Source organism: Salvelinus alpinus, chromosome 23, assembly GCF_045679555.1.
Source record: "Salvelinus alpinus chromosome 23, SLU_Salpinus.1, whole genome shotgun sequence".
NCBI classification, from domain to species: domain Eukaryota; kingdom Metazoa; phylum Chordata; class Actinopteri; order Salmoniformes; family Salmonidae; genus Salvelinus; species Salvelinus alpinus.
The window spans coordinates 23,272,958-23,288,020 of record NC_092108.1 but is presented as its reverse complement, the minus strand read 5'-3'; the positions used below and the strand labels follow the sequence as shown (position 1 = coordinate 23,288,020).

Sequence of the window (15,063 nt, the reverse complement as noted above, 5' to 3'; positions counted from 1 at the left end):
TGGTCGGTTTGGCTCCAGATCAAGGACCGAGGTAGAGAAGAACTCATAGAGAATATCTAGTAGTTTTCATCTCATATTATCTCTATGGAAGAATCCGCCAAGAGAGAAGAAGGAAGGGAGATGGGCGTTGCTGGAGGTGGGATGCAGAAGTCAGCCAGCACACCATTGTGATGTATGTCACTGTTTATATACTGTGTAGGCAGAAGGGTAGGCAGAGTTGTAAATTGATCCGGTCATCTGATTGATTGAATTTTTCCTCCTGAACCTATGTGTTCATTTCAACTAATCAACAATAATGGGAATTTCGCCTGGGTCATTAGTGCATTGAATCTAAGGCAAAGCTGTCTTTGCTAAAAGCTTTAATCTCACATACCAGACTTTACAGATAGGTGTAAATGCACAGTATGTTGGGGTATACTCCATATCCAGAGGCACACTCGTCTGGTTACATAAGACTACTAAGGGCTCAGTCCGTATCCGTATCACGTCAGATCTGTGGTATGGTGAGATTGTCATTTCAAGGTAATTTTCGATTGAGCCGACATATGCAGCATTTACGGTGAATGCAGTCTCCGCGAGCATGGGTAACATTGCCTTTACATATCTGTCACGCTATACCACAGATCTTCTGCGATACGTATTGAATCGAGCCCTAAAGCTTAAGCCTCTAGCTACTATAGTCACCTCCCTAAAATTCAGGTCACGGTACCAATGTAACAGGTAGAATAAATGGCTGGTCTCTTCCTCGAGGGCCGACACCTGCTGTCTTCAGGTCCTAGGCAAGGCAATGTCTCTATCAGCCAACACCTTCCAAGCAAATTAAGCAAAACTACTCCTCTCTACTCAACGCTAACTTTCTACTGCTATTGTGTCAGAGCCAGGAGTGCTATTTGAGAAACACTGTGCAGTGATTTGGGGAAAATATCTGATGACGTGCCTGTGAGTTGCGCTGACTCAACTTAAATTGTACAAAAGGTTCAGCTCAGTCTATCTGACTGGGATTCTGGCAGTGAAGTGAACTGCTTGCATTTGTCAGTATGTTCTCGAGGGCCCCTGCTGGTAGCAGGCCTGCATTCGTCTTCAAACAGCCAGGCTGCATACAGTATATGAAACATTTCCTTTTTTAGATGCACATTTTAGGACAGATGTAGACATTCATTTTTAAAGAAGGTCTAAAATGGCGTCAGAATACATCACTCAATGAGTTGGCAGGCTCCAGATGGAATGCCACGAGTGTTTTAAATAAAGGTTTTTAAAAATGTATTTTAGCATACTCTTGGATGCAGAGAGAAAAGATTTCCTTAACATGATGATGTATAGTTTCAAATGTGAATGAAAAGTGAGTTGAAAAGGTATCTTAAAACAATGATCACAGAGGCAGCTTGCCAGTACAGCTTCACAGATATGTGATATCGTGTCAACAAATGCGCACTAACGAGAATAAATTCTCCTGAGGTTTCAATTGCAACACAACAAAACACCTTGGCAGAAACGTTTGTGCTTGGCATACAAACAACAAGGACACTGAAGAATACGGGTTAATTGCCGTTAGGTATTTATATTTTTGGACCCACAGGTGCCTTCAACCTGCAGCAGTTGAGACTTTTCACCGTTTTGTAACAAACTGCTCTCTGAAATTCACCCTCTGCACTTGTCAAACAAATTGCCTCTGTACCTTCCCATAAACTGGTTTGAAAACCATCACACCCAGAGTTATTCTGTCAAGTCATCAGTCTTTTTGCACTGGGAAATATTTCTGTGCGATGATTGGGAGCTCTGTAAATATGAAACATCATTGCATCTGGTTAAAGTGGTATGGGCTGTTACTGTTGTGCCATAATTTGTTGGCATTAGCCCTTTATATCCTCATGGTCTAGTTCCCACTACCTCACAAACAAACGAATGTTATGTTTTGATCTCAACTCAGCTCATTCTGGACCTGAGTGGAACTGCTCCTGAGTCCACCATCGGAAACCCTCCGTAACCACTGTTGGGACAGCACCTTGGCCACAACAACCTGGAACTGTGGCAGCACATACACCAGGTCAGCCACTGCCCAGAGCCAACACCAAGCTCACCGCAGGCAAGGCTTTGCCACCAGCTCCAGGGGAGGGCATGCGTCCCCCCACAGCCATGCCCAGGGAAGCTCATCTGCCACGGGTAGGATCAGTCCTCACCTGCCTGCTTCATGGCTAGACCTCTACAGACGAAGAGCCGGGGGCCTTTCTACTGAGGTGAGCCTTGAATATATACTGCAACATATACCCCTCAAGCACAATGTTGTTATAGTGTAACTATTTCCTTCTCAAGGACAGCAGTTTTTGTCACTACAAAGTTGAGGTCAAGGGAAGCATATGTTCTATATCTATCCTCATCCCAAACCAGAGCCATTTATTTATTGCTCTGTTCCAAACAACCTATATTACTACTACAGAACAGAACTGTACTACTCCTTCATCTGATACTTGTTTTCAAAAGCTTCAATGATTTGCCCTGCTGTAACTCCGTAACAGATAGGGTAACACAGTCAGTCAGGTGACGGGAGCAATAGATTCCATATTGAAACATTTATCAGGATAAATACTTAGGTTCCCACCTTCAGTTTATGAATTATTCATAGACATTTAATGGTCTCTGGTTTCCCCCCTGATTAGTTCTGAACAGGATTCTGCTTGAAAGAAGTGAAATTAAAATGAAAATCTATTACTCTGGATTGATATTGCTGGTCCCACAAGGATGACATGACAGAAAATAGGCAGACCATGCTAGTGGGTTTTGTGTTTATATTAAGTGGTGCACAATCACAGTACTTGAGTAATCTGTGTTATTACTACAAGTGAGAATTTGTATTTATTTATTTTTTTACCTTTATTTAACTAAAGAAGAACCATGTCACTGACTAACTGCTAGGTAATCTATGTTATTACTACAAGTGAGAATAACCATGTCACTGACTAACTCCTAGGTAATCTGTGTTATTACTACAAGTGAGAAGAACCATGTCACTGACTAACTGCTAGGTAATCTGTGTTATTACTACAAGTGAGAAGAACCATGTCACTGACTAACTGCTAGGTATTCTGTGTTATTACTACAAGTGAGAAGAACCATGTCACTGACTAACTCCTAGGTAATCTGTGTTATTACTACAAGTGAGAAGAACCATGTCACTGACTAACTGCTAGGTATTCTGTGTTATTACTACAAGTGAGAAGAACCATGTCACTGACTAACTCCTAGGTAATCTGTGTTATTACTACAAGTGAGAAGAACCATGTCACTGACTAACTGCTAGGTATTCTGTGTTATTACTACAAGTGAGAAGAACCATGTCACTGACAAACTCCTAGGTAATCTGTGTTATTACTACAAGTGAGAAGAACCATGTCACTGACTAACTGCTAGGTATTCTGTGTTATTACTACACGTGAGAAGAACCATGTCACTGACTAACTGCTAGGTATTCTGTGTTATTACTACAAGTGAGAAGAACCATGTCACTGACAAACTCCTAGGTAATCTGTGTTATTACTACAAGTGAGAATAACCATGTCACTGACTAACTGCTAGGTATTCTGTGTTATTACTACAAGTGAGAAGAACCATGTCACTGACTAACTGCTAGGTATTCTGTGTTATTACTACAAGTGAGAAGAACCATGTCACTGACTAACTGCTAGGTATTCTGTGTTATTACTACAAGTGAGCAGAACCATGTCACTGACTAACTGCTAGGTATTTTGTTCAGGAAGCTAATTCAATTTAATTTCCTCTTCTGTCTTTTTCCAGGGCAGATTCCCTCACTGTACCATAGCACATGGATTTCAGGACTTCAAATGAAGAGGTAGGTACAATTTCAGTTGAATAGATTTCAATCCCTCAGCATTTTGCAAAGATAATTGGAGCAAATTGGTCTGCTATGGCAAATAGCATTTTGTCTTTTTACTTGACAGCGTACTCAACTGCTCACACATGTTAACCTTTGCACCACAACAAGTGTCATTGAATTATCATATCTCTACAATGCATGATTGGCTTAGGTAGATGAAAATGTGACTGTCCTTGTTGCATACCTGGTGCCAACCGCCTGTGGTGTAAATTGTGAATGTACACAGACGACAGTGTCTGACTGGAGTTGATGATGTAGCTAGATAAAGATGGAGAGGATTAGGATGAGAAGGTAATGATGAAACACAAGATGGGATCAGAGATAAGGGTAATTACATACATGCTCTACAGCAGGTCAAACAATGCTCAGCTGAGCAGAGAGAGAGAGACAAGAGTAGAGGCTGCTTCTGATCTACCCAGTGATAGATATATCAGCATCGTAGCACGGATTCAGCTCGGCTAACGAGAATGACTCTGCCTCCCTCCCTCCCTCCCTCCCTCCCTCCCTCCCTCCCTCCCTCTCCCTCTCTCCCTCCCTCCCTCTCTCTCTCTCTCTCTCTCTCTCTCTCTCTCTCTCTCTCTCTCTCTCTCTCTCTCTCTCTCTCTCTCATGAGACACACGCACGCGCACACACAAACTCACACGTGTGAGACATACACACACCATAATGGTGATATTGAACTAGCCATGGATATAGTGTGCAAGGCAACTCACTGTAAAAACACTTTCACATTGAGATGTTGCTGTTGATATTAATACACACCCGGCTGATTTTTTTATGGTTTCTTTACACAGAGCTAGGTACAGTACAAGTAAATGTAATTCTTTGAGTTGCCATACCTACCATGTCACCTACCAGGTATCCTTTAGTGACACTACTGCGTTTGTCATCAAGGATGCTTAGTGACATTGGTGTGCTTGGCTTTACATGAATAATTAAAATAAAAACGATTAACCTTTATTTAACTAGGCAAGTCAGTTAAGAACAAATTCTTATTTACAATGACGACCTACACCTACACAATGACGGCCTACACTGGCCAAACACAGATGACGCTGGGCCAATTGTGAACCGCCCTATGGGACTCCCAATCACGGGCGGTTGTGATACAGCCTGGAATCAAACCAGGGTGTCTGTAGTGACGGCTTTTGCACTGAGATGCAGTGCCTTAGACCACTACGCCACTCGGGAGCACCTAAATCATGGAATCATGTCAGGTGAAGGTGTTTTTATTATTTAGACTTAACCGTAGTTTCAAGGACAGGACAGGCATTCCAATTAGTTGGTGGGGAATTGGCTATACAGAATGCAAATGTATGCAGATCAGCTTGTTTTAAATGGATCACGGGATACGATGATGATTTCTCTCATTCCTTTCTGAGAAATGCATATCTGGTGACTGAGCATAATTTATTCAAACCTTTTAATTCCACAAGACCTTAGATGGATAGACAAAATGAAGATTGATTATTTAATTGGAGATTTATTGAATTAGATGATTGTAAATTATTTTTTTCTGTTGCCTGTGATTAAGAGGCGTATCGTTGCAGTTATCTGGTTTTGGAAAATTGTCAAATAAGGATTTTTATTTTCAGAGCCAAGACAACAATATATTTTATTCTGATTAATGTTATAGCACAGTGCATAGAAAACACATGTAATTCAAACTAATTAGTGAAAATTATTTACTGAGAACTAACCTAATTAGCGTAACTATATTTCTACTGTCTCCTATTATCAAACATAATTGCAACATAATATTGAAGATGTATGCAATATAAACACTAGTGGAAAAAAGATTTCCCTGAAGTGATCATGAATAATGATAACTCTTTTCGAAACCTATTAGATACAATGTAATTGAAATGGTTTCTTGGTTACTAGCTTTCTGAGAGTGGAATTCACATAATGTATGGGGCATTGTTTTACATGTCACCATCTTGAAATTAACAGGCTAAGAAGAATTATCATTATCATACATGTCACTCTGTCACAAGTCTCTCCAATGTCTTTACAATTTGATGACATTTTCATTTTATTTAATTTCATGGCCAGTTAATTTGGACAAAGAAGAACGATACATAATTTTCCCACTTTGATTTACTTTGCAGACAAAGACTGGGGTTTATCTGCTGCAAGATGGTAACGAGGAGCCTTTCAATATTCGACTGCACTTGGCTAAAGACATTCTGACCATTCAAGAGCAAGATGTCATCTGCGTGTCAGGAGAACCATTTTATTCCAGTGTAAGTAACCTGCCCTGCCTGTCAAATTAAATACCTTGGGAAAGGATGTTTCAATTACGAGAAAAAAATATAAGGTCGGGCAGACGATACATTTGGAACCATGAGAGTGAAGTGTGAGCATGACTGGAGAGAAAATACCTTTTAAAATGGGCCTTTCCTTTGTCAGCTTTGTTATACTTGTATTATCTACGGTAAACTTTTATACTCGTAAGTATGTCCACAATAAACACCTCTTTATTCCATCTGATTCCTTGTAGGAGAGAACTGTAACGATCAGAAGACAGACGATTGGAGGTTTTGGCTTGAGCATTAAGGTCATTTAGATCTCCATTGATTAGTCCATTTCTGCCATTCTATCATTGAATTTACTGTTACCTAATGCCATTGATCTTTTAAAGCCACAATTGATATATCAACAGTAGACTAATGGAGTATCGTATTGGGGAAGAGTTTTTCTCTTTTTTTCTCTGTTTCTTTCCTTCAAATGTTTGTGCAACAAACTACATAACTATATAATTCACCCCCTAGGGAGGCGCAGAACACAAAATCCCTGTTGTGATATCAAAAATATCAAAAGAGCAAAAAGGTAAGCTTTCTTTTTTTGTTTCCATTTCACTATGAGTTATGAATCGTGGTTTATTTACCCAAACGTAATAATATATAATATATTGTCTGCAGCTGAACTGTCTGGGCTGCTGTTTATTGGAGATGGGATCCTCCAGGTAAGGGATGGTGATGAGTATTTTGACAGTTTCTTCTGTCTTGGGTTATTCAGTATTTGTACTACAGGTATGTCTGATCAAATTCCAACTCCTTCACACTTTGCGGATGGATCACAATATGAAATATTAGTTCACTGAGCCACCTCAAATCATACATTTAATGGATTGGATATTATTGTTACTAACAATAAGACTGTTTGTTTTTAGATAAATGGAATAAATGTTCGAAGCTATCGCCACGAGGAAGCGGTAAGCAGCTGCCAACTTAATATTTTATATTTCCCTGAAGCTGCAAACACTTGTAACACCACTTTATCTTGTTTAACTTTTTGGACCTTATCTTTGGGACATGTAAGATGAGTTTTACGCCTTTTCCAATTTGTGTGTATCAACCTCCCAAATGTGTGAAGCTGCATAAATCTCCCAGGTTTTTAGCCGATATCTAATCTACTTGTTCTAAGAAGGGAATTTGTACAACATCCATCATCCAAATACGTGGTTGAAATGAGTAACAGACTTAGAAGTCCTATGGCAGTATTGTAAATTCACCAAATTTTTCTTTACAGGTACAGGTTTTGCGAAATGCAGGAGAGGAAGTCACTCTGACTGTGTCTTTCTTGAAGAAGACACCTGCTTTTCTGAAACTGCCCCTCTGTGAAGACTGCACATGTACGTGCATCTTAGAAACCTCCAAAGAAATATAAGAGCTGAAATTGTATGTTATTTTCAGTAAGGATATGATGAGAGAAAATAAAACAAGATTGGAGAAAAAAACTCCATCTACACATGGATTATATGATGATTCGTGCGTTGGCTATTATTTGTCTCTAGTATAATTATCTCTGAAAAAGAGCTGGAAAGAAAAGTTGATTTGAATATAGTTTTACCTGAAATAGAGCTAGACATAAAAGTTCTGGATATTGTACCAAGGCTAAAGAAGATATGATATGACTTCCAAATGACTGAATAAATAACTTCTGAATGTCATTCTCCTCCCAGGTGTTCCAAGTGACCAGAGCAGTGGAACGTCCTCCCCTCTGTGCGACAGTGGCTTACACCTGAACTACCATCCTAACAATACGGTACAGTTTAGCATTCTTAACCCACCCCACTTTGAGACTGATCTCCTTTCTGTACAACTCTCAGCCATATCTGTCTCTCTGCAACTCTTGTAACAATGCCAGTAGGCTGTTGTTATTCCGCAGTGGCATTCACAGGCAGATGGTGACAGTCAGGGTGCTCTAACTCTTTCTCACTCTTTCTCTGGGCCAGAGGAAAAAACGACTTATTCAGTAGTTGAACTATGGCTTGCACATATACAGCTTCTGCTGCATCTACATCTACCTGTATGAATCATGAACAGGCCTGGGCTATTGACGTATTAGAAAAACCATGGGAGATACTATATGAAGAACTAAACTAAGAGGTGTTCTCTTCTTTCTGTGTGTATAAACCCCTCTAGGACTCACTGTCCTGCTCATCTTGGCCCACGTCCCCTGGGCTCCGCTGGGAGAAGAGATGGGTGGACCTGCGCCTTATTCCTCTCCTCCACTCCCGTCTGTCACAGCACATCCCGGGCTCTGACGTCTGCAGGTAAGCTCAGCGCTGGGCTGCGGCCGGGGGACCGGGGAATGTTTGTTGTCAAAACACAGCCAGGGGCCATTCTCTGTCACTACTGCTGAAGGTTCAGTGGCCCCTGTGCCTCGTCTATTTGAGAGGGGTCTGCTGGCGAGGGACTTTGGGGGCTAGGTGTTAGGATGACTTGTCTCCTGTAAATACCTTGAGACTATTCAGATGGAGAGGTCAGCCACTGGCAGGTACAGTGCCTTCGGAAAGTATTCAGACCCCTTGACTTTTTTTTCCCGCTCATAAATCTACACACAATACCACATAATAACAATGCAAAACTTGGTTTCCTGCACAGCTATTTTCAGGTCTCTCCAGAGTTGTTCGATCTGGTTCAAGTCCGGGCTCTGGCTGGGCCACTCAAGGACATTCAGAGACTTGTCCCGAAGCCACTTCTGTGTTGTCGTGGCTGTGTGCTTAGGGTCGTTTTCCTGTTGGAAGGTGAACCTTCGCCCCAGCCTGAGGTCCTGAGTGCTCCGGAGCAGGTTTTCATCAAGGATCTCTCTGTACTTTGCTCCGTTAATCTTTGCCTCAATCCTGACTAGTCTCCCAGTCCCTGCCACTGAAAAACATCCCCACACCATGCTTCACCATAGGGCTTCCGTCTGGCCACTCTACCATAAAGGCCTGATTGGTGGAGTGCTGAAGAGATGGTTGTCCTTCTGGAAGGTTCTCCCATCTCCACAGAGGAACTCTGGAGCTCTGTCAGAGTGACCATCGGGTTCTGGGTCACCTACTTGACCAAGGCTGTTCTCCTCTGATTGCTCAGTTTGGCCGGGCAGCCAGCTCTAGGAACAGTCTTGGTGGATCCAAACTTCTTCCATTTAAGAATGATGGAATGGTGGAGTACCTTCAATGCTGCAGAAGTGTTTTGGTACCCTTCCCCAGATGTGTGCCTTGACACAATCCAGTCTTGGAGCTCTACGGACAATTCCTTTGACCTCATGGCTTGGTTTCTGCTCTGACATGTACTGTCAACTGTGAGACCTTATATAGACAGGCGTGTGCCTTTCCAAATCATGTACAATTAATTGAATTTACCACAGGTGGACTCAAATCAAGTTGTAGAAACATCTCAAGGATGATCAATGGAAACAGGATGCACCTGAGCTCAATTTCGAGTCTCATAGCAAAGGGTCTGAATACTTATGTAAATAAGGTATTTCTGTTTTTTGTTTTTAATAAATGTGCACAAATGTCTAAAAACTTGTTTTCGCTTTGTCATAATGGGGTATAGTGTGTAGGTTGCTGATAAAATAGTTTTATTTAATCCATTTTAGAATAAGGCTGTAGCGTAACAAAATGTGGAAAAAGTCAAGGGGTCTGAATACTTTCCAAAGGCACTATAAGACAGTGATTCCTCCATTTGCTGCAAAGCTTGCTTGGCTGTTACTTATTTCTCTTGAATAGAAATTGAGAGGGCATGGGTTATGATTAATATATGGACAGACAAGCTGTTTGCCTGACTAAGGATGAAACAATTTTGAGATATGCCTTGTTCATATTGATATCGATGTTAATACCATACTGAATTGGTGCCAACCACTACTAAAAAGTATATTTGTCTGATTCTGATTTCTAAAGGAAACATGCATTTCAAGTCATAGCTGTGGATGGGGTTTGCAGTGGGGTTATCACGTGCCCCACTGCTGAAGACTGCCTAGATTGGCTCCAAGCAATAGCAGCCAATATATCAGCTCTCACCAAGCACAATGTGAGTACAATCAAACTAAATTGATGTGCTTCTTAGGCAAAAACATGAGTAAGATAGATTAGATTTTAGGTCGATTTTCCATAGTCTTAAACAGCCACGGGTTCGATTTTGATGAAAAATGTAATAGAACACTGTATTACTACACTCATATGGATTAAGCATGGCTGTTAAGGTGATTGAGTATCTACACACAGTAGTTAACCTATAACAGTTTATGATCTTGTCAATTTTCATTAAGGTTTCACACAGCTAACTATCATTAAATGTGTCAGATGTATCATATAAGTCATATACTTATGAATGTCTTTTCATGCTATGGGGCATGAAACATCCACATTCTTAGAGACGTAAGTCACAATATCAGTGTTGGTGCTTGGAGGCAGTTACTACACACACTTACACCCCCCATGCTAACCAATATACTTGTATTAGCTATAATTCATAATAATGCATTATGTAATAATAATCATCCCGAGAGGTGGTAAGCAAATTAAAAGTAACTCAGGAGGTAGCGACTGTATACTATGCTCCATTTCTCTCTTTGAATGTCTTTGAAAAATCTTTCTCTGGCTGGATGTGTTAAACAAGTTAGTGCTTTGTGTTACTTCCAGATGGATAGTGCTCAACAAACAGGGGAAGGCAGTTCTGTATCTTACTGCATGGACCATCCTCAATTTGTATCCTCCAGACAGAAAGCAAATATACGTTTTGTTTTTTAGTGTTGCTATCTCTTAGCAGCACAGTTGATTTTTCCAAATGTATAACATGTTGGCCATTAGTGTTTAATGATTAAGTGGACCTGGCAAAGACCAGGTCAGGAAGTAGAGCTAAAAGCTAGCCTGGCTGTCGCTCGCTAACGCTAAGTCCCACTCAGATAAATCTTCATTCTGGACTAGGTGGGTGGTTGGAGCACTGCTGAGAGAGGGGTTAGGAATGTAGCTAGTAAAGAGCATCTCAACACCTAGCATAGTATTAGCAACCTCTGAGAAATGTAAATATAATGCAGCCTGAGGGCAGTGTGAGAGAGACCAGCGTCTCTAGGGGGCGAATGTGGAGTGGAATAAGTGAGGGGTCACATTGAGCATAATAATGATGAGTCACTGTCAATACTGTACTGTGTGGAAGAGAGTGTTTTCTGGCTGCCGCCACCTCGCTCATCTCTTACTGTACCAAGATGCATGAAAGAGGTTGTTACCCAGATATGATTACGGTGCATTCAGAAAGTTTTCAGACCCCTTGACTTTTTCCACATTTTGTTACTGTTACAGCCTTATTCTAAAAATTATTAATTTATTTAAAAAATGTTCATCAATCTACACACAATACCCCATAATGCCAAAGCCAAAATGGGGTTTAAGAAATGTTATCAACAATAAAAAAAATAAAGAATGAAATATGACATTTACATAAGTAATCAGGCCCTTTACTCAGTACTTTGTTGATGCACCTTTGGCAGCGATTACAGCCTTGAGTCTTCTTGGGTAGGACGCTATAAGCTTGGCACACCTGTATTTGGGGAGTTTCTCCCATTCTTCTGTGCATATCCGCTCAAGCTATGTCAGGTTGGATGGGCAGCGTCACTGCACAGCTATTTCCAGGTCTCACCAGAAATGTTCGATCGTGTTCAAGTCCGGGTTCTGGCTGGGCCGCTCAAAGCTATTTAGAGACTTGTCCCGAAGCCACTCCTGCATTTTCTTGGCTCTGCATTTTCTTGGCTGTGTGCTTGGGGTCGTTGTCCTATTTGAAGGTGAACCTTCGGCCCGGTCTGAGGTCCCGCGTGCTCTAGAGCAGGTTTTCATCAAGGATCTCTCTGTACTTTGATCCGTTCATCTTTCCATTGATCCTGACTAATCTCCCGGTCCCTGCAGATGAAAAACATCGCCACACCATGCTTCACCGTAGGGATGGTGCCATGTTTCCTCCAGATATGACGCTTGGCATTCAGGCCAAAGAGTTCAATCTTGGTTTTATCAGACCAGAGAATCTTATTTTGAATGTTCTGAGACTTTTTTAGGTGCCTTTTGGGAAACACCAAGCAGGCTGTCATGTGCCTTTTACTGAAGAGTGGTTTCCGTCTGACCATTCTACCATAAAGGCCTGATTGGTGGGGTGCTGCAGAGATGGTTGTCCTTCTGGAAGGTTCGCCCATCTCCACAGAGGAACTCTGGTGCTCTGTCAGAGTGACCATCAGGTTCTTGGTCACATCCCTGACCAAGACCATTCTCCCCCGATTGCTCAGTTTGGCCAGGCGGGCCAGCTCTAGGAAGAGTCTTAATGGTTCCAAACTTCTTCCATTTAAGAATGATGGAGGCCACTGTGTTCTTGGGAACCTTCAATGTTGCAGAAATGTTTTGGTTCCCTTCCCCAGATCTGTGCCTCAACATAATCCTGTCTCGGGGCTCTACGGACAATTCCTTCCACTTCATGGCTTGGTTTCTGCTCTGACATGCACTGCCAACTCTGGGAACTTATATAGACAGGTGTGTGCCTTTCCAAATCATGTCTAATCAATTGAATTTACCACAGGTGGACTCGCATCAAGTTGTAGAAACATCTCAATGATGATCAATGGAAAAAGGATGCACCTGAGCTCAATTTTGAGGCTCATAACAAAGGGTCTAAATGATTATGTAAATAAGGTATTGTTTCAGTTTGTTTTTTTCAACAAATTTGCCAATTTTTTTATAAACCTCAGACTGAGGGGAAGGTTCACCTAACTAGCTAGCCATTTCACATCGGTTACACCAGCCTAATCTCAGGAGTTGATAGGCTTGAAGTCATTAACAGCAGAGCTGCTGGCAAAACACACGGAAGTGCTGTTTGAATGAATGCTTACGAGCCTGCTGGTGCCTATCATCGCTCAGTCAGACTGCTCTATCAAATCATAGACTTAATTACAACATAATAGCACACAGAAATACGAGCCTTAGGTCATTAATATGGTCGAATCCGGAAACTATCATCTCGAAAACAAAACATTTATTATTTCAGTGAAATACGGAACCGTTCCGTATTTTATCTAACGGGTGGCATCCATAAGCCTAAATATTCCTGTTACATTGCACAACCTTCAATGTTATGTCATAATTACGTAAAATTCTGGCAAATTAGTTCGCAACGAGCCAGGCGGCCCAAACTGTTGCATATACCCTGACTCTGCGTGCAGTGAACGCAAGAGAAGTGACACAATTTCACCTGGTTAATATTGCCTGCTAACCTGGATTTCTTTTAGCTAAATATGCAGGTTTAAAAATATATACTTCTGTGTATTGATTTTAAGAAAGGCATTGATGTTTATGGTTAGGGACAGTCGTGCAACGATTGTGCTTTTTTCGCAAATGCGCTTTTGTTAAATCATCCCCCGTTTGGCGAAGTTGGCTGTCTTTGTTAGGAAGAAATAGTCTTCACAGAGTTCGCAACGAGCCAGGCAGCCCAAACTGCTGCATATACCCTGACTCTGTTGCAAGAGAAGTGACACAAAGAAATTCATGTTAGCAGGCAATATTAACTAAATATGCAGGTTTAAAAATATATACTTGTGTATTGATTTTAAGAAAGGCATTGATGTTTATGGTTAGGTACCTTTTTCGCGAATGTGCACCGCATCGATTATATGCAACGCAGGACACGCTAGATAAACTAGTAATATCATCAACCATGTGTAGTTAACGAGTGATTATGAATGATTGATTGATTGTTTTTTATAAGATAAGTTTAATGCTAGCTAGCAACTTACCTTGGCTTCTTACTGCATTCCCATAACAGGCAGACTCCTCGTGGAGTGCAATGAGAGGCAGGTGGTTAGAGCGTTGGACTAGTTAACCGTAAGGTTGCAAGATTGAATCCCCGAGCTGACATGGTAAAAATCTGTCGTTCTCCCCCTGAACTAGGCAGTTAACCCACCGTTCCTAGGCCGTCATTGAAAATAAGAATGTGTTCTTAACTGACTTGCCTAGTTAAATAAAGGTGTAAAAAAATATATATTATTATATATATTTTTTTAATCGGCCAAATCGGTGTCCAAAAATACTGATTTCCTGATACTACTGATAAGACAGACTACGGTTTGCAACTGCACATGGGGACAAAGATTGTACTTTTTGGAGAAATGTCCTCTGGTCTGATGAAACAAAAATAGAACTGTTAGGCCATAATGACCATCGTTATGTTTGGAGGAAAAAGGGGGAGGCTTGCAAGCCGAAGAACACCATCCCAACCGTGAAGCACAGGGGTGGCAGCATCATGTTGTGGGGGTGCTTTGCTGCAGGTGGGACTGGTGCACTTCACAAAATAGATGGCATCATGAGGTAGGAAAATTATGTGGATATATTGAAGCAACATCTCAAGACATCAGTCAGGAAGTCAAAGCTTGGTCGCAAATGGGTCTTCCAAATGGACAATGACCCCAAGCATACTTCCAAAGTTGTGGCAAAATGGCTTAAGGACAACAAAGTCAAGGTATTGGAGTGGCCATCACAAAGCCCTGACCTCAATCCTAGAGAGAATTTGTGGGCAGAACTGAAAAAGCGTGTGCGAGCAAGGAGTCCTACAAACCTGACTCAGTTACTCCAGATCTATCAGCAGGAATGGGCCAAAATTCCCCCAACTTATGGAGGAAAGCTTGTGGGAGGCTACCCAAAACATTTGAACCAAGTTAAACAATTTAAAGGCAATGCTACCAAATACTAATTGAGTGTATGTAAACTTCTGACCCACTGGGAATGTGATGAAAGAAATCAAATCTGAAAGAAATCATTCTCTCTACTATTATTCTGACATTTTACATTCTTAAAATAAGTGGTGATCCTAACTGACCTAAGACAGGGAATTTTACTAGGATTAAATGTCAGGAACGGAGAAAAACTG

The 15,063-nt window shown here is 41.3% G+C and overlaps 1 protein-coding gene across 1 annotated transcript in view; it reads left to right on the top strand.

Moving 5' to 3' along the window:
- The window catches only part of LOC139550599 (gamma-1-syntrophin-like), a 37,125-nt gene that overhangs the window by 10,049 nt on the left and 12,013 nt on the right, over positions 1-15,063 (top strand). Inside the window, exons 2-12 of the mRNA XM_071361582.1 lie at positions 1,928-2,234; positions 3,790-3,844; positions 6,001-6,135; positions 6,393-6,449; positions 6,664-6,721; positions 6,814-6,857; positions 7,065-7,106; positions 7,424-7,526; positions 7,857-7,939; positions 8,320-8,450; positions 10,068-10,197. Of these exons, the coding sequence (XP_071217683.1) occupies positions 3,818-3,844; positions 6,001-6,135; positions 6,393-6,449; positions 6,664-6,721; positions 6,814-6,857; positions 7,065-7,106; positions 7,424-7,526; positions 7,857-7,939; positions 8,320-8,450; positions 10,068-10,197 (810 nt within the window). The 5' untranslated portion in view covers positions 1,928-2,234; positions 3,790-3,817. The remainder of the gene's footprint in view (positions 1-1,927; positions 2,235-3,789; positions 3,845-6,000; positions 6,136-6,392; positions 6,450-6,663; positions 6,722-6,813; positions 6,858-7,064; positions 7,107-7,423; positions 7,527-7,856; positions 7,940-8,319; positions 8,451-10,067; positions 10,198-15,063) is intronic.